Source organism: Loxodonta africana, chromosome 9, assembly GCF_030014295.1.
Source record: "Loxodonta africana isolate mLoxAfr1 chromosome 9, mLoxAfr1.hap2, whole genome shotgun sequence".
Classification (NCBI taxonomy): Eukaryota; Metazoa; Chordata; class Mammalia; order Proboscidea; family Elephantidae; genus Loxodonta; species Loxodonta africana.
Window position 1 is genome coordinate 18242269 of NC_087350.1, and position 25206 is coordinate 18267474.

The 25206-nt window shown below is 40.5% G+C and overlaps 1 protein-coding gene across 3 annotated transcripts in view; it reads left to right on the forward strand.

The window, feature by feature from the left end:
- Positions 1-3151: 3151 nt before the first annotated feature.
- CDC14B (cell division cycle 14B) overlaps positions 3152-25206 on the forward strand; it is a 121417-nt gene continuing 99362 nt past the window's right edge. For all 3 annotated transcript variants that reach the window (XM_064291122.1, XM_064291121.1, XM_064291125.1), the window contains exon 1: positions 3152-3311. In XM_064291122.1, the coding sequence (XP_064147192.1) occupies positions 3152-3311 (160 nt within the window). The remainder of the gene's footprint in view (positions 3312-25206) is intronic.

Here is a 25206-nt window from a genome sequence, read left to right on the forward strand (position 1 = left end):
TCCCGATGTCCTCACTGTGAACGGACAGTCTTGGATCAAATATTGTTTTAAGGTACTTCTCAAGCTCTAAAATTCCATGAACAACAATCAAACAATGAACAACAATCAAACAATGAACAACAAACCAACCAACCAAGCAAACTTAACTACATTGCCTGTGGCCAAATTCTCAGAGCCCTGACGTCTGTTCATTGGAGAGGGGGAAGAGTGTCCACACAAAACAACTATCAACTAAATAATAGGTGATATTATTTCAGCCACTATCTAAACATGACTTAAAACCAAAATGTAAACAGGGTTTAAAACTTTATGAAAAATTTCAGCTAAAACTACCTAATTCCCCCTGAGTGAAGAGACTGTCAGTCTTCTCCCCCACTGTTAGTGAATGGAAGGAGCTCCCTGTTTCCTTCAATTGTAGGATGATCAGATGATGGCATCTTAAATTTCTAACAATGTGATGTTACAAAGAAATTATTTTCTTCCGTTAATGTCACACTCTGTCATCATCACCATGTATCCTTAACAGTCATTTGTATTATTTCGTTTTCCTCTATGTTTTTCCCCCCTCATTTATCTTGGAAGATTAGTTTGCTATTGGTTTCTAAGAGTTAATTTATGATCACGTATATTTATATTTTCATTGTCATGCCTTGCAAATGAAATGCCATGTTTCCCCCCTCCCCCGAATTTATTTCATTGTTGTTTATTTTTTGGTTGTACAGATGTTGTACATTAAATATAACCATGTTCTGTTTTATAGGAAAAAAAAAACACTTTATGTGTACACTTAGCACATCGACTTCCTGTTCCCAAGAATGGAAGATATTTCTCCATAATCACAAAATGTAATTATATACCTTCTCTCTTAATGATATTGTAATAACAAAGCTAGAAAATTACATATTTGTAAAATGTGAAAAGGCTTAAACGGTGTAATTATCTATATTTTTGACACTCTTATTTAAATCATATGCATTTTGATAGAATTTCTAGCTCCAACACTACATTTGAAGGTGAGAGAACGGAAATTGGTGTAAGTGAACTTGGCACTTTAGTCTTAGGTTGACATTTAGTAAGTCACTCTGAAAAAATAGAATGTCATGGGGTGCTTGTAATTGGGTAATTCAAGGGAGCCAAGATGACAACTCCCAATGTCCTAGGCCTCTCATTCCTCAGGGGCAGCCAACTGTAGTATCTATTCAAAACAAGACCACAAGACCTACTTTGGTAAAATCCCTGATAGTCTGGATCCCCCAGGGCAGTCTGAAAGGCTTCCTTCTTCCAGACAGAACAGAGGTCTGGTGACCTGGCATGGTTTCTGTTCACCAAGACTTACATGCATAGCCCCTCAGCCTCATGCTTCCTTGCTGCTGCTTCAGATTAACACGTAAATTATCTTTAAAGTCTTCACTGATTTCCTTACGTGAAACAGGGGCAAAATGACCATGCTTACAAAGTTTGAGAAAAAGTTCTTAACAGAGTTATTGGTCTCTAGTTCCAAGCAGTTTGAGGTTGTCAGGACCTTCTTTCCTAGCCTCCACCCATCCTTAACTCAGTGCTTGAGGTCAAAGCCCAGAACAGGAGAAGTTAATAGTGGTGGTAGAGAGAGGCACTATATCAAAACTTGTATTTCTGAGAAGCTTCCATGCCAACTGAGTCAAATTCATCTTTCTCTTACAGAGGCTGGAACTTCAGGGTAAATCACTAAAACACTTCTGAAAACCAGGAATAACTTGAAGATACTGTAGAATTTTGGACTATGAAATCTAAAGACTGCCCTCCAAACTTTTCACCCCTTTTAGATGCTAACCCAGAAAAAAAAAAAAAAATTTAGATGCTACCATGGAAATTTGTTTAAAGATCCTCCAAAATGACAGTTTTGGTTAAGTTTGAGAGAGAGAGAGGCATTATTTTAACTCTGTAGAAAAAGCAGGGGATATGACCTTACAGTTTGAAAAGATAAAAAAAAGTTCAAGGACTAACTTTGCCACTTGCTTCAGTACTTCATAATATAATCGGGCCTGTCGACACCTTAGCTAAGAAAAACACAGCAACCAGTGTATAAAATTACTGAGTTAATGCGGGTACTGGATTCCAAGAGGAGGATCTGTGAGGTGCAAACCATTACGGGATATCGTGTTTCCGCGGTAGTTTTATCCGCTTTTTTTTTTTTTTTTTTTTAAGAAGCCCTTGGTTTTTTTGAATGCCGAACATAGGCCTATAAACAGAAGGCAGCTGATTTAAGTAGTTCTTCTGAAGTTCTGAAGTCAATGTACATAGCTGCGAACGACTTAATCAGTCAAAACTTTTCTAAGGCAGCAGCCATTCCAAGAGTCCCATTACCTTGGCGCGAATTACAAGGAAAACCAAGACACATTTTAAAACATATAAATGCCAAGGAACGGAGTTAAAATAGTAGGGTGGGGCTGTGTAAAGGTTTGGTGACTCACTAAAGGAAGTTGAGCACTGGGGTCTTGGCACTCCAGGGTCACAGAAGAAACTGCAAAGTTGGGGGGCCGGCAGGGGGCCGCGGGCACACTTTATCTCTGATTGGTGGAACCGCTCAGACTTTTCTTTATGGCGTCACTGGGTACCTGCCTGTAGAAAGGTCCCGTCTCCGTGACGTCACGCAACAGTGACCAATGAAAGGCCTCAGTTTTCGGGCCCCGAGGAGGGTTGTGGGCCCTTTTTTGTGAATGAAACTCCACGGAACAGCCCTCCTGGGGTCCCCGGGAGCCGCGGCCCGCTGTGCTCGGGCGCCTCGGCAGCAGCGTCCGGGGCCGCCGTGGGCGCGCGCGGTTACCCCGGGCAGCCCCAGCCGGCGGAGGCAGCACCGTCGCCTCGGCCGCGCTAGCGGGCTGCGGGGACCTGGGGGCGGGCTGGGGGGCGCCGGCAGCGGCAGGAGGCGCTGTAGCGAGCGCTGCGGCGCGGGTCCCGCGGCGGCCGCAGGAGGGAGCGGGGCAGGCGCTGTGGGCCGGGCCCCTCCTCCGGCTCCTGCGCCGCCGCCTCCCGCCGGGCTCGGCCAGCCCACGTCGTCCTTGCAGCGCCGCTCCGCGCCCGCCGCCCCGAGTGCCCGCGCGCAGGGCTGGCGGGGCCTCGGCGGGCGCGCGGGGCCATGGTTGTGGCCCCCTGACTGGCCGCGGCCGCCTCCATGAAGCGGAAGAGCGAGCGGCGGCCGAGCTGGGCCGCCGCGCCCCCCTGCTCGCGGCGCTGCTCGTCGGCCTCGGCGGGCGTGAAGAAGAGCCGCAGCTCCACGTCGCAGGAACTGCACCGCCTGGACCACCAGGACGACCTGTACCTAGACATCTCCGGTGAGCCGGCGAGCGCGTGACGGGGCACCCCGGACATGCCGAACCGCGCGATGGGGTCCTAGCCCACCCACCCAGGCTGTAGAGGAGCCTCCCCGGGCCGGTCCGACGCGTCTCTACTCCCACTCCCCCAGCCGGCCACACCCCCTTCGGCATCCCACCCCCCTACCCAGAGTTGTTATCTGCGTTCGCTGAGAGCTGTAACTTTACCGGTTTTGCACCTTTCTACCTCAGCAAGACGGGCCGAGGGTCACCTTTCTAAATGGCTGGCATCAGCCCAGCGCCTCGAATGTGTCCCTCCCTCTCGGGCTTTTTCTAAGTTCTTGCAGACACTGACGGAGTTGGAGGCACAGTTGGCTCTCACTTGAGTTTGAACCTCTGAATAAGCTCTAGAGGATTCCCCGAGCGCGCTGAACACGCCTGGCGCGGGAGCTGCCCTGTTTGTTTGGCGTTTGCCAAACCGCTCTGGTGCTCAGTAAGAAACCAAGCGAGGCTAGCATGGTGGAGTATTCCCCTAGCCGAGCACGGGAGCCAGATCATCTCTTTCTCTGGTCCTAGTTCCACTCTGCTCCTCCCCAGCGTGCACACACCCCAAACCTCCTAGGGATAATCCCCCTCCCAGAGCTTCGGGAAGGAATGTGTCACGTTGATGGCATTTGAACCAGTTAGCATGCTGAGTACCCAGAACTGTCGCTTTTGAACTGATAGCTGTGTTATTAGTGCTGGTTCTATAATTCACGAAGACTGATAAATCCAATTTGGCAGCTGTTGGGTTTACCAGGATTGACACTGAAGCCTGTGAAGGCATTATATGTGATGATGTATGTGAAAACGCGTTGTAAACAGTATAGCTAGAGGTCCACGGTTTTAAGAGAACTTGCAGTCTGTTTTCCGTGGTGGAATGTGTAAAGCTGGGCATACGGGATTTTCATAAACCGTTTCCCTCCAGTCCAGGTAAACTGGAGTGGTCAGAACATTAGAAAGTGTTTAGATAAACAAAGAAATTTAGTAGAAATTATATTCTGGGTTGATGACAGTCTGGAAACTAAGGTCTATTTTAAAAAAAGCTGAGAGGAGAGTGGAAAGTTTCTCAGCATTTGGTGGATGGCCCTTGGGAGGAGGAGGAGGAAGAAAAAGAAACTGCTATAGGTACCTGTCCCTGGCTGGCGCCTTTAAAGGAAGGTCCAGAGTCGGGGGTGGCGCTGCAGGAGGCGAGGCCAGCTTGCTGAGGCTGATAACAGTGTTCTCCCACTGTGTACCCACCTGGGACATGGCCCCCCCAAGGGCTAGGGGTAGGGGGAGCCTGCACATTCCTTATGTCTTTTGTTATTTATACCTCTTAAAAGAAGTTTAATGGCATTTAATTAAATTTTAGAGCAAGTACATGGCACAGAACTGTAATTCTAAAGGTACAGGCCTATATAGTGAAAAGTTGGTCCGCCAGCCACCAAGTGCCCTTCCCCAGAGGCAGCTGCTGTTTCCAGTTTCTTGTGAATTCTTCCACAAATAGACTATGCTTACATACATATTTATGTGTCCTCTACCATACGAGTACATGGTGGCATACAGCATGTTCTGCACATGGTTTTATTTTCATGCTATTTCTTAGCAGAACAATTGTTCTGTATGGGTGAAATACAAAGCTGCCTCATCTCCCCCCCCACCATTTGTTTTTAATGACTGCTTAGTATTCTGTTAACACAGCTCCTTATTGATGTTTAAGTTGTTTAAACATTATTGATGTTTAAGTTGTTTCCAATCAAAAAGGTGGTTTTTGACAGCAAAGTCATTACAGTAAAATCTTCCTCCTACTTCATGGAGACAAAATGCAATGTGGCTGGCCTTGATAAGGCAGTGACCTATGAACTGACTTCGGAAAATAATCACCATGCAGGATACCCAGGAAAGAGTTGCATTATATAAAATCACAATGCTCTTACTCAGGTTACAAGCTAAGATAGCGAAGGGGCCTCACCTCACTGTCAGATAGCTCCAGGGGAGTAAGGGTTTTCTCCAAGTGTCCCTCAGTGATACTCTTGACTACCTGAAAAAATGATACTAAATGATTGTTTCAGTGTGATGTATAAGACAAATTAAAATAATTTTGGATGCAGAGTTTGAATTATTAGGTTTTTTAATTGGTTTTCTGGGGAGGGTTTGCAGCATACTCCTCAGCAAATGGCAACCTGGACCGTTCCTTCCCAACTTGTTTTCACTCAGTCATGGTTTTCTTAAGAAGCAGTGCGTGCACATGCTTTTTGTTTGTTTGCTTATTAGTTTTTTTAAGACAAACATTACGAGATATATAGTCTCCCTTCCCTGGTAATAGTCCTCTTCCCTCTTCCTTCAATTTACTATGTGTTGGAAAGATTCTAGAGATTGTACCGTACTGGCATGAAGAGCTCTCTGCATGGTGTCCCACTGTAGGCTGAACTGTGATTTATTTCATGGTAGTTTGGGGTCTTTCCCATCCATATTGCAAATGGCTGCAGTAACATCCGTGTACTTACCTGCATACATGTGTCACTGTATCTGTAGGGTGAATTTCTGGAGATGAAAACGCAAGGCCAAGGTGTGTGAATTTTAAATATTGTACTTCTTTCCCCATTTGAAAAGATATATGGGAGAAACTTTGTATCCTGAAATTTTATATAATATCTCGGTGAGGGCGGGAGGAGGGAAGATACAGGCAGAGCTTTGAAATTGTGTGGAATTTGCTTGCCATATTCTAAAATGTTCCACATTATGACAGTTTGTGTTAAATCTCTCTCCTTACTTTGTTGCCACCTGCTTTTCCACTTTTAAAATAGCTTTAGGTATTGACAACTTCTGAAAAATGAAAAGACTTAAGGCGAGTGTTCCTTTCTGAGTCAAGGAAATATTTTGTGGGTACTTTTTTCTTTTTTTTCACTTTTTTGCCTATTCATATGCCACATTGTATCAGTTCATTAATTTATGGACATTTGGGTTGTTCCCACTTTTTGGCTATTATGAATAATGCTGCTATAAACATTCGTGTACATGTTTTTATGTTGACATGTTTTTAGTTCTCTCGCGTATGTATCTAGGAGGGGAATTTCTGGGTTACGTGCTAACTCCATGGTTAACTTTTTAAGGAACTGCGAAACTCTTCCAGAGTGGCTGCACCACCAGCAACTTATGAGGGTTCCAATTTTTCCACACTGTTGCCAACAATTATTATTGCATTGTGGAGATTCTTAGACATGGAAATGGTTTATAAAAATTTCTGCATGTTGTCACTTCTGCCTGCCCAGCCCTTAAATACCTTGAAACTTTTTTACTTTCGTCCTTTGACATTTTTATTGCGGCCTATTTTATCTGTAAATTGAATTCCCAGAGATCCCAGGATATTTCATATGTGTGTGCATTTAATATAGTATGCTTGGCGTCTGTTTTTGTTCACATAGTCCTTTGTTATGTGTTCACTACTGTTTAGTGTCTAGCCAGCCACACTTCACACTTGGTGTTTACTCTAGTGTGTACTCTTTACTGGAGCCCCTGGGTGGCACAGATGGTTAAGTGCTCGATTACTAACAGAAAGTTGGCGGTTCAAACCCACCCAGAGGTACCTCAGAAGACAGGCTTGAGAAAGGAGCGGACTGATAGGGGTTTTATTCCTACCCTGAGCCCTTCAACTTCTCATCTAGCCATTCATCCAGTTCCTGCCACGTGCAAAGACTGGATTTTTTACTTTGCGTTGTTTTCCTGATGCAGTTCCAGTGCAGCATGTGAAGGACATAAATACAGTGTAAATTGTATATATTAACGCTAATAATAACCAAGAAAAGACGAGATCTGAATGAGCTGGTAGGAGTCAATGAAGTTGGGTGGGGGAGAGGAGGGCTTTGAGTTTATTTGGAGCTAGGTAACTCTCAAGGTGGGAGAAATAACACAGAAAAAAAGCTGGACAGGGCCAAATACAGTATTTGATTTTCCCATGAACTTCCTTGAGACCAGATGTCTAAATCTTATTTTTATTTCTATATTCCCAGTCCTTAAATAGGGCCTTCCAGAAATGTTTTCTGAACGAATAAAAAAAACAAAACAAAACCCTTGCTGTGCAGGAAGGAGGGATGAGCAAATGGCACAGTGCGCATTCTTCTTCCCTCTTTATTAACATCAGAAAAAAAAAAAAGTTAAAGACTGACTCTACTGCATGATCTCTGTGTGATAATTTATCCGATTTTTCAGTTGGCACAGAGCTTCAATTTATTGTACTTTTTTTGTTTTTAAGTTTCTGACTAGTAAGTTGGTAATAACAACTAGTTAAAAGATTCTTGGTGGTTTGTCTTAAAAATCTTTTAAATTATTTGCCTTTTTTTTAAAAAAAAGGTTTTCCAGCGTCTGCCATGATAGTCTTTTAAAGAGTGTCTATATTTTATCAGTAAAGAATTTTATTGGAGATGCTCTAGGCGAAGTCAGGATTGCCATTTTAAAGCACTGATTAATGGTGCTGTACTGGATGTTCAGAGTCCTGGTGGTGTAGTGGTTAAAGAGTTCAGCTGAGAACCAAAAGGTCGGCAGTTTGAATCCACCAGCTGCTCCTTGGTAACCCTATAGGGCAGTTCTATGGGGTCGCTACGAATCTGGATGGCAATGGGTTTGGTTTATTTTTGGATTGGATATTCATCAAATAATATTAAACAAATACAGTGCTCCCCTCCCTCTTTCTTTTTAGGATTTTTAAAATTCATACCAGACAAGGAAAATTTATTCATTAATTCAAGAAGTATTTATCGAATACTTATTATGTATAAAATAGTCATGCATATTCATTGTTTGCAGTGATACAAGCATATTTTTCTTGATGGAAAAGGAATGCTGTTATGTAGCGTGCTGAATCAAGGGGGAAATAAGTTCATTTTTCCCAAAGAGTTTCATGTTGTATGTAGATTTTTAAATTTTGGTAATTGAAGCTCATCAAAGTATGTAGTGTTTATTTTTCTTTTTGCCTATGACTTGTTCCTGTACTTTTAAATTTGTTCATATTGTGAATTTATTTTATTGGTTTATGTATTTACTTAGTTCCTCAACCTCTTTATGTCTGATGGTGTCAGTGTTAGTTATTTGCCTTAAACATTCCTTAGGCATTCCAGCTCCGCACACACACAAAAAATTAACACTGTTTTAATGTTACTGCTTGAATGGACAAAAGGAGTGGCTTGGCATAGAGATGAAGGGAACCAGGAGTAATTAGGTTGTGGATATGGTACTAATGCCAGGGAACTGCCAGCCAGTGCAAATGTTAACTGTTCTGTGCCTTTGAATGGGAACAGGTTTTCTCAATTCCCTGCTGGGGTTATTAGGAAGAATGAATGAATGAAACTTCACTGTGGATATTTAGGATGGAAGGAGGGTGTGGGCACATATATGTCACGTTTCTTGGAAATCTCTGAGAGTTTCTGGGCATCTCTGAATTGACAGGACAGGTATTTTGATTTTTTGAAAGAATTTCAAGATATCATCTAGAAATAACACAACCCTCCATTCTTCCTCCTGAGGAAGCCAAGGACCAGAGATAAGTGATTTGGCCCAACTGATGTGGTTTATTTTTGGGAAAGCCATGACTAAACCCCAGTCTCCTGACCTGTACTCTTTCCGACAAATAAAGCTGCTTCGTAGAGCTGCACGTAAATGATTTATCGAACGTCTACTACTTAGTCCTGCGCTGCCTGGGCTAGCAGACAATATCGTAGTAGGTGCTCAGTAAGTTTCTCTGTAAGGTCAGATTAGGGAGATGAATATTACTTAGTGATCTGGGAAAAATGAACCAACCAAATACATAATTCAGGTCCTCTGGAGCTCATGCTGTTTTCCAAATTGGCTGTCATCACAGCCCAAACTGTCCAGATATTCTATTCATTAAACAAATGTGTAATGAATACCTACTCTGTCAGGATTTTTTTTTTTAAGGTGCTTAAAAATAGAGCATTGTTGGGGACAAGGTCCCGGCTCTCATGGAGTTTATGTTTTGTGTGTTAACTGAGAAAATACAACTTAGAGGGTCTGAGGGAGAACTGTCATAGAAAGGAAGCATCCCGGTTGAAGAAAAACTTTGACGGTAGAGACCTAATTCTGTGAGGCCGACTAATCTAGTGGTTAGGCATGAGGACACCAGGGAAATGCTGTCCCTGCCCCCCACTGGGATCGAGCACAGGCTGATTACCTTTTGATGCCTCAAATCCCTCATCTGTTTAAGAATTAAAAATCCACAGAGCTGTGAGGATGAAATGAGGGGCATGCATGTTAGGTGCTTGACTTGGTGGCAGGTTGACTGTTAGGGCCCGGTAAATATTCTCTAGTATTATGCGTTTGACAGTCGTAGGGTGGGCTGGGAATACAAAGAGCAGACTGAGACACAGTCAGCATGGTTGGAAGAATTTCAAGCTAAGAAGCAAAATTTCCCCCTATGTGTACTTGCACAAAAGGTTCAATGAATCAGCACAGTGAAAATGCAGCGTGTTCCTCACTCTGCTTCTAAGAATGATCTTCAGGGCAGAATTGCTCCGGATGAGGGTGGCTCGGTATTTGTGAGCAGTGAAGGAGGTTTGGCGATGTGTTGATAATCTTTTTGGCCTTAGGAAAATGTTACGGTTTCTCTTTAAAGATTCCTTACAAGAGGGAGAATCAGCTGAAGCTGCTGCTTCATTTTGGAGGTTACTGTTATGGATTTTTATTATACTGAAGAGTTTGCAGTATTGCCTAATATTAAATTGCAGCTAAGCTTATTGCAGTGAGGGGTCTCTTAAAGATGCAAAGGCCTCATGAGAACACCTCAGGTGTAGATTATGGGAAACAAAACATATATTAAATTCTTTACTGACAGAATAAAAGTCTTCAGAGTGGTTAGTGTAAAACATCATTGTGCTCTAGTACACTTGTTTTTAAATAGTATTTCACAGATGGTTATTAAAAAATTTGAAACTGGTGGTCCATATTATAGGCAGATGGGTGTTTTCTTTTTTGTAAAGCAAGCTGCCCTTCAAAGGGCCTTTCCACACTTAATGTGTAGCACAGAGCACAAGTTATTTGGAAGAGTGGGAGTCAGACAGAAATAAGAAATTATATTTTTGAAGCTATTCTTTTTATTATACTGGGAAAAAAATTCAGTAGCCAGTAGTGTCTTCCTTCCAATCCTAGCTACAGAATACTTGTAACTTAAGTCAGTCCTTTAAGGTCCTTCACATTAATTCACATAGAAATAAAAAAAAAAAAAAAGGATACAGACTGATTTATCTGAACATTTCAAAGCTGTTCCTCACTTAGGATAGGTACCTTTACGAGGTAAGTAGGTGCAGAGGTTGTTGCCAACACAAAGTGAAGAGAGATATTAGAGAAACTGGCTCGGTGGGAGATAAATGATCTTCAAATATGTTTCTTTCCATTATTCTTTGGTTTTTAGCTTCAGAGATTAGTCATTTAATTTCTTAGTTTTATAACAAGCACTCTCATATTAGGCAGGGACTACTTTAAGGAACATTTTCCGAAGTAAAATTGACTTTAATCTTCCTAAATTCAAGAGTATTTAACTATGTGCATTTCATCTCGATTCTCTAGTTTATATGAAAGTTTTACGCCCTTCTCTCTCTCTTTTTTTCTATAGCTTTTCATGGATACTGCTCCAACAAAGGTATTCAGATCATTGACTCTGCTTGCAGTTCTTTCTGATGAATTTAAACTATGGAATTTAATTTGTTAGTTTTGATTCTTGGTTCCATCCTTTCCTGTTTGTTTGTTTTAAACTTGGTCTTAGTAGATTCATTTTTCTATAACTGTAGAGTATCTTTGGTATGTTTACAATTTAGTTGAAATTTGTCTTTATGTGAAAAGTTTTATTGGTTTCTGTGTATAGACAATGCTGGAAGTAGTTTCTTTGATACTTTATTGGGTTAATTACGAATGCCAACTTTTGGATGGATATGTTTGGTAATATTAAGCTTGTTCTTTTTAAATTGAATCTCACTTTTGTAGGCTCTTGCTGAAAAGATACATGCAATGAGTTGTAACTATAGCAGCTATCCTTGACTTTTTTTTTAAGTTTACTTAGTTCTTTCTAGTCATTTCTTTGCTTAATGGACAGGCTTATATTTACATCTTATTTACTGTATTTGCAAGAGGGAAATCTTATGAAATGCGAACTTGAACTTGGGGAACGGGGAACATATATATGTATTTTAATTAGAAAGTATTCTAATTCACTTTGACTTTCAAGTTCTGCAAATGAGGGCAGTTATCAAAAGAATAAACCTGAATGGTCCTGCATATATATTTCCAGAATGGTTTTTAAAAATTTTAACTTTATTCTCTTAGTCTTTTACACAGCTCTTTTAATTCTTAGTATCATTTATATTCTACAGGAGTAATTCTCTTAAAATGCTTTATTCACCACTTAATTCAAAGATACAGTCTCACTGTCTTTGAGTCTGAAAAGCTGAGGAAGCTAGGCTGGGTAAATTTATTCTGATTGTGTAATACCCCATACTGACTTCATTTCTCAGGTAGCACACTTTTATACCATTAAAATTTGGTTGGCAGTGTACTTTTCACAAAAGAAAAACATCTTGTTCCTGATGTCAATGATATGTGTTCTTTCAAGTCCCAATCTGGATGTAAAATTACTTTCTTGGCACTGCTGTGCAGTTTACGACATTGATCTTTTTATACCTCATCCATAATGCTATAATATTATTACAAATTATGAATTCTGCAAAGCCCTCTATTTTAGTACCATCTCAACTAAACCATTCTCTGCATTTTGCCCATTTATACTCATTTATATGAATTGTGCTATGGAATTAATATACTCATTCAACAAATATTCATTGAGCAACTATTTTAAGCAAGGGACTGGGACAGGTGTCATTGCAGAGGGGATGTGAAGATTTACAATATGATGTCCCTTAGCCCCAAGAGGCTGAGAAGGAATAGACTCTTAACTCATCTTCTCAATGAAGACAGATAATGAAGGAAACTCTCTTCATTTACACATTGTCAGTTTGAGAGAATTTTGTGATGGAAATGTCACTTGATAATTCCCACATGAAGTGAATTATTTTTTCCAATATCTGGAGAAAATGATCTATCTTATGGTGTTTTAACATTTAAAAACTTCATTTGTGTATATAACTGTCATATATTACACACACACAGTTAATAATGTACTGAAAGCCTAATCTCTACTAAAACAGAGCCTAAAATGAAAGGTCTACATTTTAATTAATTATATATCTCTAATTTGAATCTCAAAGTATCCCAGTGGATACAATTTAAAATGAGAAACCTTGTTTATTCTCAGCAAGAAGTAATTACAGAGCATCTTTTAAAGCTGACTTGCTTCTTAAATTGAAGGCACCAAAGATAAAGATTGCTAAATATTTCAAGGACTAGATTTGGGATGTGAGACTTGATCTGAAAAGGCATTCTGATTTTCACATTCTTTTATGGGTGCTGAGGAAGAAGTGCTTTGACATGAATGTATAACAAAATTCAAATATGGTTTTAAATGTTTGGGAGTGTGTTCTCTATTTGCTCTTGGAATTTTTTTACTGTAATGCTGTCATTATGTAGATAGCTCGTTGGAAGCACCTAATACATGAATACGCATTTCTTTCCTTTATGAAAATAAACTGTCAAAAAAAGCTTTGACTTTAGCTAGCAAACACAACTAGTCACACTGTTGTGACTGAAAGGGCTTAAAGCACAAATTCAATCAGGATATGTTTGAGTGGTTTTTTTTTTTTTAAGTCTCATGCTTGCTGCTGGCAAGACCTGCAAAAGAGGTATCATAGTTGGCCCACGTTTGAGTGCCTGTTTTTGCTTCATTCCTGTAATAGCTGCTGCAAGGGTTGCAATAGAGATTTCAGACATGACTCTTGATCTCTGGGAAATGGCATTAGCCCACAGAGCTGGGTAAGACAAGGTATAACTTGGTGCCTGCTAACTATATACATGGAGGAGCTTATCTATGAATGTCACGGATATTAAAAAATGGATGCCTTGAAACTCTGAATGGGTCAGATGCTTGGAAAGGAGGGTTGAGCTGTGTTTTAAGGATTCTCTCCTTTTTTTTTTTTTAATAATTTTATTTTTGTGTTTTAGGTGAAAGTTTACACAGCAAATTAGGTTCCCCTTTAACAATTTTTATACAAATTGTTCCAAGCCATTAGTTACAATTTTACAATATGTCAGCATTCTCATCATTTCCATTTTGTTTTTTCTGCTTCATTGATCTCGCTTCCCTCCCCCTCTTTGTCATCTCATTTTGCTTTTGGGTAAATGTTGACTGTTTGGTCTTATACAGTTAATTGTTTAAGGGAGCACGTTACTCATAGGTGATACTGTTTATTATATAAGCCAATCTATTATTTGGCTGAAAGTTGACTTGCACAAATAGCTTTCATTCCAAGTTGAAAGCATATCTTAGGGCGATAGTTTCCGGGGTTCCTCAGTCTCTATTTGGTCCAGTAGGTCTGGTCTTTTTTCAGGATTTGAGTTTTGTTCTACATTTTTCTCCCATTCTATCTGGGACCTTCTATCGTGACCCTGGTCAGAACTGTTGGTAGTGGTAGCGAGGCACCATCTAGTTCTTCTGGTCTCAGGTGAGAAGAGGTTGTGGTTCATGTGGGCTATTCGTTCTGTGGACTAGTTTCTTCTTTGAGCCTTTGATTTCCTTCATTCTCTTTTGCTCCATACGAGTAGAGACCAATGGTTGTATCTTAGATGGCTGCTCCCATGCTTTTCCGATGCCAGATGCTACTCACCGAACTCAAATGTAGAACATTATCTTTGTGAACTACGTTATGTCAATTGACTAAACTGTCCCCTGAGACCATGGTCCCAAGCCTTTTGATCCAGTAAACCAATCCCACGAGTTGTGTGGCTATGTCTAGGAAGTCTCCATAACTGCGCCCCCTATTGGTTTGTTATGTATGTGGCTATATATGCAGCATACACAAATGTGTATAGACATATGCCTACAGATACACCTAAAGATTCTCTTATTTTCCCCTCTAGAACCAGAATGAACTGCTCTTAATCACAGTAATAGAAGTCTCTGCTTTCTTCTTCCTCCTGACATTACCACTGCCCCACCTGTGGTGCAGTGCGGGGAGGAGTGATAGCTGGGATTGGGGACGGACTCTGTTCCCCAGCATGAAGGAAATACCCTTTTCATACTTCCTTAGACCTGTCCCACATTGCTCTTGTATTCTACCAGTAACAAGTGGTGAGACTTGACACTTAACCTGAATTAAATAACAGTTATGTTCCAAAATGAAAAAATTATTTAATGAACTCTCCTACTGGGAGGGCAGGAAAAAGAAGATACACCTCAAAGCATCCTTTATCTACTCAGATCTATTCATATTGTTTTCATCAAATACATTTTTAGAGACTAAATCTGTAGATTCAGAAGACAACCACTTCCAGCCACAGCACTAAAGAAATTTTTTTCTTAATGTGATAGTTTTGGGAACTTCCAAAATAAAGATATGGGGCATTCTGAAGCCTAATCAATAAACTTGGACTTTTTTGAAATCAAAGGTTTGGATTAAAGACTATTTTAAAATGATTTCAGAGTATAAATATCTCTCTAATATAGAGATTTAGGAATAGGAATATTGAGTGTTGTTGTTTTATGCTGTAACAACAATTTTTAAATAATGCAAATGTTTTCTGTATCCATTACATACCCCATTTACCATAACCCTGTGCAGCCTGCTTTTCTGTTATAGATTGTCTTTGAAATATTTCACTAAAAGTAAATGAAACCCATTGCTGTTGAGTTGATTCCGACTCACAGCGACCCTACAACACAGAGTAGAGCTGCCCCATAGGGTTTCTAGGGAGTGCCTGGTGGATTCAAACAGCCAGTCACTGTCTTATTTTGGGTTCCCCCAGAAAGGAGTGAGTCAGTGATTCCTGTGTAAGTACTTCCTCTAGGAGGTGATGCTGGGAAATGCTAGAAAGGACAGGGGGGAAGAGAGATGGGTAAGGGAAGGCAGGCTTAATGGTTCATTGTCAAGCAAGTGGTAACTGGAGTTTGATCCCACAGGGGAAATCTGGGAGTAAGTGTAGAACTCCTGCTTCCGAGTTATCGTGAAGGTGGAGGGAGCTGAGGTACTTACACACCAGTAACTCAGTCATTGATTGAGGGCTGCTGGGGAGGGGTGAGTGATAATTTTCCAGTGCTGTGACGGGAGGCAAAATGGGCTCTGGAGGCTAGAAGAGCCCTGAAAGAAATGTTGGTGCAACTGGAACTTGGGCTGAAGGGGTGAGGGAGTATAGGTAGGGCACCTAACACACCTACTGATCAATTTCAATACTGTTAATTTTTTTCTCTGTACTCTTACTGTTATTTAAGTTCTTAGCTAGTGAGCTCTCAACTGCTATGCCCAGTTGAGTGTGTTACTGCCACTATGTTGTGTCCTGGTGGAGCAGTTTTGACTGGTAATGTTGAGACAAGAGGGCAGTGGTAGGTCAGTGGTAGAATTCTCGCCTTCACGCAGGAGACACCCGATTCTATTTCTGACCAGTGCACCTAAGGCACAGCCACCACCAGTCTGTCAGTGAAGGCCTGTATGTGGCTATGATGCTAAACAGGTTTCAGCACAGCTTCCAGACTAAGACAAACTAGGGAGAAAAGCCTGGCAATCTACTTCCAAAAAATCAGCCAATGAAAACCCTATGGATCACAATGGTCTGATCTTATAGTGCATGGGCCACCTTTGATAGCCATGAAGAACAACAATATTAAGGAAAGGTGTGCTCATGACGGTTTGGATTTATTAGGAAAACCAATGGAAGAATACTAAACTGGATGTTTAAAAATGCAAACTTAATGAGGCCCCTTCAAGGAGATGTTAAAGAAATCAAGTGAAGATCTGTATGCAGTGAAGGACTGTTGGAAGTTCTTTGGTTTTTATGAAGGGCTTTATAAACATCACTGTAACCTGGAGGTTTGATTGCAACTGTGTGATTGGCATCTAGAAGAACTGTGGCCAAGGACAAGTCCTGACTTCAGTGAATGTGAAGTGTTTGGAAGAGCTGAGCCACTGCCAAAACGCAGAATGCCAGGAATGGCTCTCTTTGCAGATTCAGTTCAAGTTCCATTTCCAGGAACTCCTCATTCATCCTCTGCTAAGGGGAGTAGATGGGTGTGGTCTTTTACGTCTAACAAGGCCAAATTACAAGTGTTAGGTACTCTTGGGACTATTTACGATAAACCTACTGTTTTAAATGCTTAAGAGTTAATAATCTGTGTATCATAGGCCTGTACAAAGTGTTACACAGATACAGACTAGAGAAATTACAGGTTACTATTTGTGGTGTTGGAAACCCTGGTGGCGTAGTAGTTAAGTGCTACAGCTGCTAATGAAAGGGTTTGCAGTTGGAATCTGCCAGGCCCTCCCTGGAAACTCTATGGGGCAGTTCTACTCTGTCCTATAGGGTCCCTATGAGTCGGAATTGACTCGACGGCACTGTGTTTGGTTTTGTTTTGGATTCGTGGTGTGGAGCCCTGGTGGTGTAGTGGTTAAGAGCATGGCTGCTAATCAAATGGTCGGCAGTTTGAGTCCACCAGCCACTCCTTGAAAACTCTAAGTGCTGTTTTCCATACATACCTTTTTGGATGCTTTTCCATGTTATTAAAGCCTCACACACTATCTTTTCATTTTTCCTTTGGAAACAATAATACAGTGTATTGTTTTTAACAGAGGGGAAAATATTGCTAATCTTGTAAGAGTGGAATTTAACAATGCTGAAGCTTTCACATGGGATCAAAACAACAATAAAAGCCTTGACTATGGAACCATTAGAAATAATCTTTCTTCAGTTTCTTCAAGATCAGTGGGCAGGTTTTAGAACTTATTTGAATAAGTAGTGCTGTTGATTCCTCCCGCCTTTAATCCAATTCCTTGCACTTGGGGTGCATTCATAATTCTGGTTCATGACATACACAGTGTTCCATGCATGCCCATTTATTAGGGTTTCTGTGGTTTAGAAATATGGCCCACCAAACAACACTATTCCTCTTCACCTACGGCTATATATTTTCACTGTATTTACAAATATACGTATTATGTATTTATACATACACACATTTTTCCCACTCAAACAAATCACAGCACATTATTCCCACTGTTGTACACCTTGCTTTTTTAACTGCTCTTAGAAGGTTGCTCAGTGAGCACAGAGTTGGAACAAAGGGAAATGGAGGATCTTAATGAATGATGCTTTCAAGCTGCTGTAGATTGAGTGTGACGATACTAACATCTGTGCAGTCAGTGTCTGTTGGATGATAAAGCCCGTGCTAAGGCGTGTGTCTTCCTCTTCCCTCCCAAAAAGTAGTTTCTAAGATTAAAAAGCAAAAACAAACCAACAAAAATACCCAAACCCATTGTCATTGAGTCGATTGCAACTAACAGTGACCCTGCAGGACAGAGTAGAACTGCCCCATAGGGTTGTCAAGGAGCAGCTGGTAGATTCAAACTGCCAACCTTTTGGTTAGCAGCTGAACACTTAACCACTGCACCGGCAGGGCTCCTTCTAAGATATAAACAAAAAAACCCAAACCTACTACTGTCAAACCCATTGGATTTGAACTGCCAACTCATAATGACCCTGTAGGACAGAGGAGAACTACTGAACTGTTGACCTTTGGTTACCAACTGAATGCTTAACCAGTGCGCCACCAGGGCTCCTAAGATATGTTGTTGTTGTTAGATGCAGTCAAATTGGTTCCAACTCATAGTGACCCTACAGGACAGAGTAGAATTGCCCCTATAGGACAGAGTGGAACTGCCCCATAGGGTTTCCAAGGAGCTGCTAGTGGATTTGAACTGCTGACCTTTTGGTTAGCAGTTGAACTCTTAACCACTACGCCACCAGGTGCTCATTATTTTTACAAAATACAACACACACACAGAGGAAAAAAAAATAGATCAATGATCCTACTAGCAAGGATGCTTAATTATGACTTAGATATTCTGTAGTAACAAACAACCCCAAAGATTTAATTCTTATTTTTGTTTGGTATCTACTGTGGGTCAGTCAAGGGCTCTGATGATCGTAATTGCTTGGAGACCTAGATAGTAATCATCTTGAATATTATATGTCCCTCCTTTTCAGAGGAAAAAGAGTGCTATGGAGGGTCTTTTTTTTTTTTTTTTTTAATACTGTCTTAGGCTGGGTTCTCTAGAGAAGCAAAACCACTGAAGCATATAAATATATATAGAGAGAGATTTATATCAAGGAAATGGCTCATGCCAAGTCCGTGGATCAGGCAGAGGCTTCTTTTGGTTCACGTAGCCACAGGGGCTGGTGAACCCAAAATCAGCAGGTCGGTGAGCAGGGCTTTTGCTCACAGGCTGTGAAGATCGAGGAACCCCAAGATCGGCAGATAAGCTGATAGCTCAAGTCCTAAGAACCTGAGGTCAGACGAACAGGAGGCAGCTGCAGGATCCAGAGCAAGCAAAAAGCCAGAACATCTGCTTATATTTGGATGCAGGCCACACCTGCAAGGAAACTCCCCCCTCAACTGACTGAATACTCATAGCAGATTCCATCATGGGAGTGATCACATATAAACACTGAGAATCATGGCCCAGCCAAGCTGACACACAATCTTTACCATCACAAATGCCATTATCGATTTTCTGTCTTTCTGGGATTCTTTCCCTTCTTCTTAAATTATAATGTCCTGAATGAACTGTAGATTTATAAAGTTGTACAGTTTTTAATGTTTCCTAGTAATCCTAATTAGATCCTGTATATATTCTTTATGAGGCATCAATAGGGTCTGTAACTCAATGGTTATTTTTTTAAAATTGTACTTTACATGAAGGTTTACAGTGCAGACTAGTTTCTCATTAAATAATTAATACACATATTGGCTTGTGACATTCATTGCCAACCCCACAACATGTCAACACTCTCCCCTTCTCCACCTTGGGTTTCCTATTAGCAGCTTTCCTGTCCCCTCTTGCCTTCTCATCCTTTCCCCTGGGCTGGTGTGCCCATTTAGTCTCCTTTTGTTTGATGGGCCTATCTGATCTTTGGCTGAAGGGTCAACCTCAGGAGTGACTTCATTACTGAGCTATAAGGGTGTTCGGGGGCCATACTCTTAGGGTTTCTCCAATCTCTGTCAGACCAGTAAGTCTAGTCTTTTTTTGTATGTGTTGAGTTAGAATTTTGTTTTATGTTTTTCTCCACTCTGTCCAGGACCCTCTATTGTGATCCCTGTCAGAGTAGTCAGTGGTGGTACAAAGGCACCATCTAGTTTTGCTGGACTCAGCCTGTTGGAGGCTGTGGTACTTGTGGTCCATTAGTCCTTTGGACTGATCTGTCCCTTATGTCTTTGGTTTTCTTCATTCTCCCTTGCGCCATACAGGGTGAGACCAGTGGAGTATCCTAGGTGGCCGCTTACAAGCTTTTAAGACCCCGGATGCTACTCAACAAAGTAGAATGCAGAACTTTTTCTTTATAAGCTATGTTATGCCAATTGAGGTAGATGTTCCTTACTCAACAGGTATTTTTCTTTTTTCTTTTCTTTTTTTTAATAACTTTTATTAAACTTCAAGTGAACGTTTACAAATCCAATCAGTCTGTCACATATAAGTTTACATACATCTCACTCCCTACTCCCACTTACTCTCCCCCTCTTGAGTCAGCCCTTTCAGTCTCTCCTTTCTTGACAATTTTGCCTGCTTCCCTCTCTCTCTATCCTCCCATCCCCCCTCCAGACAAGAGTTGCCAACACAATCTCAAGTGTCCACCTGATATAATTAGCTCACTCTTCATCAGCATCTCTCTCCCACCCGCTGACCAGTCCCTTTCATGTCTGATGAGTTGTCTTCGGGGATGGTTCCTGTCCTGTGTCAACAGAAGGTCTGGGGAGCATGGCCGCCGGGATTCCTCTAGTCTCAGTCAGACCATTAAGTTTGGTCTTTTTATGAGAATTTGGGGTCTGCATCCCACTGATCTCCTGCTCCCTCAGGGGTCCTCTGCTGTGCTCCCTGTCAGGGCAGTCATCGATTGTGGCCGGGCACCACCTAGTTCTTCTGGTCTCAGGATGATGTAGGTCTCTGGTTCATGTGGCCCTTTCTGTCTCTTGGGCTCTTAGTTGTCGTGTGGCCTTGGTGTTCTTCATTTTCCTTTGCTCCAGGTGGGTTGAGACCAATTGCTGCACCTTAGATGGCCGCTTGTTAGCATTTAAGACCCCAGACACCACATTTCAAAGTGGGATGCAGAATGATTTCATAATAGAATTATTTTGCCAATTGACTTAGAAGTCCCCACAAACCATGTTCCCCAGACCCCTGCGCTTGCTCCGCTGACCTTTGAAGCATTCATTTTATCCCGGAAACTTCTTTGCTTTTGGTCCAGTCCAGTTGAGCTGACCTTCCATGTATTGAGTGTTGTTTTTCCCTTCACCTAAAGCAGTTCTTATCTACTGATTAATCCATAAAAAACCCTCTCCCACCCTCCCTCCCTCCCCTCCTCGTAACCACAAAAGTATGTGTTCTCAGGTTTACTATTTCTCAAGATCTTATAATAGTGGTCTTATACAATATTTGTCCTTTTCCCTCTGACTCATTTCGCTCAGCATAATGCCTTCCAGGTTCCTCCATGTTATGAAATGTTTCAGAGATTCGTCACTGTTCTTTATCGATGCGTAGTATTCCATTGTGTGAATATACCACAATTTATTTACCCATTCATCCGCTGATGGACACCTTGGTTACTTCCAACTTTTTGCTATTGTAAACAGAGCTGCAATAAACATGGGTGTGCATATATCTGTTTGTATGAAGGCTCTTGTATCTCTAGGGTATATTCCTAGGAGTGGGATTTCTGGGTTGTATGGTAGTTCTATTTCTGACTGTTTAAGATAACGCCAGATAGATTTCCAAAGTGGTTGTACCATTTTACATTCCCACCAGCAGTGTATGAGAGTTCCAATCTCTCCGCAGCCTCTCCAACATTTATTATTTTGTGTTTTTTGGATTAATGCCAGCCTTGCTGGTGTGAGATGGAATCTCATCGTAGTTTTAATTTGCATTTCTCTAATGGCTAATGATCGAGAGCATTTTCTCATGTATCTGTTGGCTGCCTGAATATCTTCTTTAGTGAAATGTGTGTTCATATCCTTTGCCCACTTCTTGATTGGGTTGTTTGTCTTTTTGTGGTTGAGTTTTGACAGAATCATGTAGATTTTAGAGATCAGGCGCTGGTTGGAGATGTCATAGCTGAAAATTCTTTCCCAATCTGTAGGTGGTCTTTCTACTCTTTTGGTGAAGTCTTTAGATGAGCATAGGTGTTTGATTTTTAGGAGCTCCCAGTTATCGGGTTTCTCTTCATCATTTTTGGTAATGTTTTGTATTCTGTTTATACCTTGTATTAGGGCTCCTAGGGTTGTCCCAATTTTTTCTTCCATGATCTTTATCGTTTTAGTCTTTATGTTAGGTCTTTGATCCACTTGGAGTTAGTTTTTGTGCATGGTGTGAGGTATGGGTCCTGTTTCATTTTTTTTGCAAATGGATATCCAGTTATGCCAGCACCATTTGTTAAAAAGGCTATCTTTTCCCCAATTAACTGACACTGGTCCTTTGTCAAATATCAGCTGCTCATGTGTGGATGGATTTATATCTGGGTTCTCAATTCTGTTCCACTGGTCTATGTGTCTGTTGTTGTACCAGTACCAGGCTGTTTTGACTACTGTGGCTGTATAATAGGTTCTGAAGTCAGGTAAGGTGAGGCCTCCCACTTTCTTCTTCTTTTTCAGTAGTGCTTTGCTTATCCGGGGCTTCTTTCCCTTCCATATGAAATTGGTGATTTGTTTGTCTATCCCCTTAAAATATGACATTGGAATTTGAATCGGAAGTGCGTTAAATGTATAGATGGCTTTTGGTAGAATAGACATTTTTACTATGTCTTCCTATCCATGAGCAAGGTATGTTTTTCCACTTAAGTATGTCCTTTTGAATTTCTTGTAGTAGAGCTTTGTAGTTTTCTTTGTATAGGTCTTTTGCATCTTTGGTAAGATTTATTCCTAAGTATCTTATCTTCTTGGGGGCTACTGTGAATGGTATTGATTTGGTTATTTCCTCTTCGGTGTTCTCCTTGTTGATGTAGAGGAATCCAAGTGATTTTTGTATGTTTATTTTATAACCTGAGACTCTGCCAAACTCTTCTATTAGTTTCAGTAGTTTTCTGGAGGATTCCTTAGGGTTTTCTGTGTATATAATCATGTCATCTGCAAATAGTGATAACTTTACTTCTTCCTTGCCAATCCGGATACCTTTTATTTCTTTGTCTAGCCTAATTGCCCTGGCTAAGACTCCCAACACGATGTTAAATAAGAGCGGTGATAAAGGGCATCCTTGTCTGGTTCCCGTTCTCAAGGGAATTGCTTTCAGGTTCTCTCCATTTAGAGTGATATTGGCTGTTGGCTTTGCATAGATGCCCTTTATTATGTTGAGGAATTTTCCTTCAATTCCTATTTTGGTAAGAGTTTTTATCATGAATGGGTGTTGGACTTTGTCAAATGCCTTTTCTGCATCAATTGATAAGATCATGTGGTTTTTGTCTTTTGTTTTATTTATGTGATGGATTACATTAATGGTTTTTCTGATATTAAACCAGCCTTGCATACCTGGTATAAATCCCACTTGATCAGGGTGAATTATTTTTTTGATGTGTTGTTGGATTCTATTGGCTAGAATTTTGTTGAGGATTTTTGCATCTATGTTCATGAGGGATATAGGTCTATAATTTTCTTTTTTTGTAATGTCTTCACCTGGTTTTGGTATCAGGGAGATGGTGGCTTCATAGAATGAGTTGAGTAGCATTCCGTCATTTTCTATGCTTTGGAATACCTTTAGTAGTAGTGGTGTTAACTCTTCTCTGAAAGTTTGGTAGAACTCTGCAGTGAAGCCGTCCGGGCCAGGGATTTTTTTTGTTGGGAGTTTTTTGATTACCGTTTCAATCTCCTTTTTGTTATGGGTCTATTTAGTTGTTCTACCTCTGAATGTGTTAGTTTAGGTAGGTAGTGTTTTTCCAGGAATTCATCCATTTCTTCTAGGTTTTCAAATTTGTTAGAGTACAATTTTTCATAATAATCTGAAATGATTCTTTTCATTTCATTTGGTTCTGTTGTGATGTGGTCCTTCTCATTTCTTATTCGGGTTATTTGTTTCCTTTCCTGTATTTCTTTAGTCAGTCTAGCCAATGGTTTATCAATTTTGTTAATTTTTTCAAAGAACCAGCTTTTGGTTTTGTTAATTCTTTGGATTGTTTTTCTGTTCTCTAATTCATTTAGCTCAGCTCTAATTTTTATTATTTGTTTTCTTCTGGTGCCTGATGGATTCTTTTGTTGCTCACTTTCTATTTGTTCAAGTTGTAGGGACAGTTCTCTGATTTTGGCTCTTTCTTCTTTTTGTATGTGTGCATTTGTCGATATAAATTGGCCTCTGAGCACTGCTTTTGCTGTGTCCCAGAGGTTTTGATAGGAAGTATTTTCATTCTCGTTGCTTTCTATGAAGTTCCTTATTCCCTCCTTGATGTCTTCTATAACCCAGTCTTTTTTCTGGAGGGTATTGTTCATTTTCCAAGTATTTGATTTCTTTTCCCTAGTTTTTCTGTTATTGATCTCTAGTTTTATTGCCTTGTGGTTTGAGAAGATGCTTTGTAATATTTCGATGTTTTGGACTCTGCAAAGGTTTGTTTTATGACCTAATATGTGGTCTATTCTAGAGAATGTTCCATGTGCGCTAGAAAAAAAAGTGTATTTTGCAGCAGTTGGGTGGAGAGTTCTGTATAAGTCAATGAGGTCAAGTTGGTTGATTGTTGTAATTAGATCTTCCGTGTCTCTGTTGAGCTTCTTACTGGATGTCCTGTCCTTCTCCGAAAGTGGTGTGTTGAAGTCTCCTATTATAATTGTGGAGGTATCTATCTCGCTTTTCAATTCTGTTAAAATTTGATTTATGTATCTTGCAGCCCTGTCATTGGGTGCGTAAATATTTAATATGGTTATGTCTTCCTGATCAACTGTCCCTTTTATCATTATATAGTGTCCTTCTTTATCCTTTGTAGTGGATTTAAGTCTAAAGTCTATTTTGTCAGAAATTAATATTGCCACTCCTCTTCTTTTTTGCTTATTGTTTGCTTGATATACTTTTTTCCATCCTTTGAGTTTTAGTTTGTTTGTGTCTCTAAGTCTAAGGTGTGTCTCTTGTAGGCAGCATATAGATGGATCGTGTTTCTTTATCCAGTCTGTGACTCTCTGTCTCTTTATTGGTGCATTTAGTCCATTTACATTCAGGGTAATTATAGATAAATAAGTTTTTAGTGCTGTCATTTTGATGCCTTTTTATGTGTGTTGTTGTCAATTTCATTTTTCCACATACTTTTGTGCTGAGGCGTTTTTCTTAGTAAATTGTGAGATCCTCATTTTCATAGTGCTTTACTTTATGTTAGTTGAATCGTTACGTTTTTCTTGGTTTTTATCTTGAGTTATAGAGTTGTTATACCTTTTTGTGGTTACCTTATTATTTACCCCTATTTTTCTAAGTAAAAACCTAACTTGTATTGTTCTATATCGCCTTGTATCACTCTCCATATGGCCGTTCAATGCCTCCTGTATTTAGTCCCTCTTTTTGATTATTGGGATCTTTTACCTATTGACTTCCATGATTCCCTGTTTTGTGTATTTTTTTTTTTTTAATTAATCTTAATTTGTTTGTTTTTGTGATTTCCCTATTTGAGTTGATATCAGGACGTTCTGTTTTGTGACCTTGTGTTGTGCTGATATCTGATATTATTGGTTCTCTGACCAAACAATATCCTTTAGTATTTCTTGTAGCTTTGGTTTGGTTTTTGC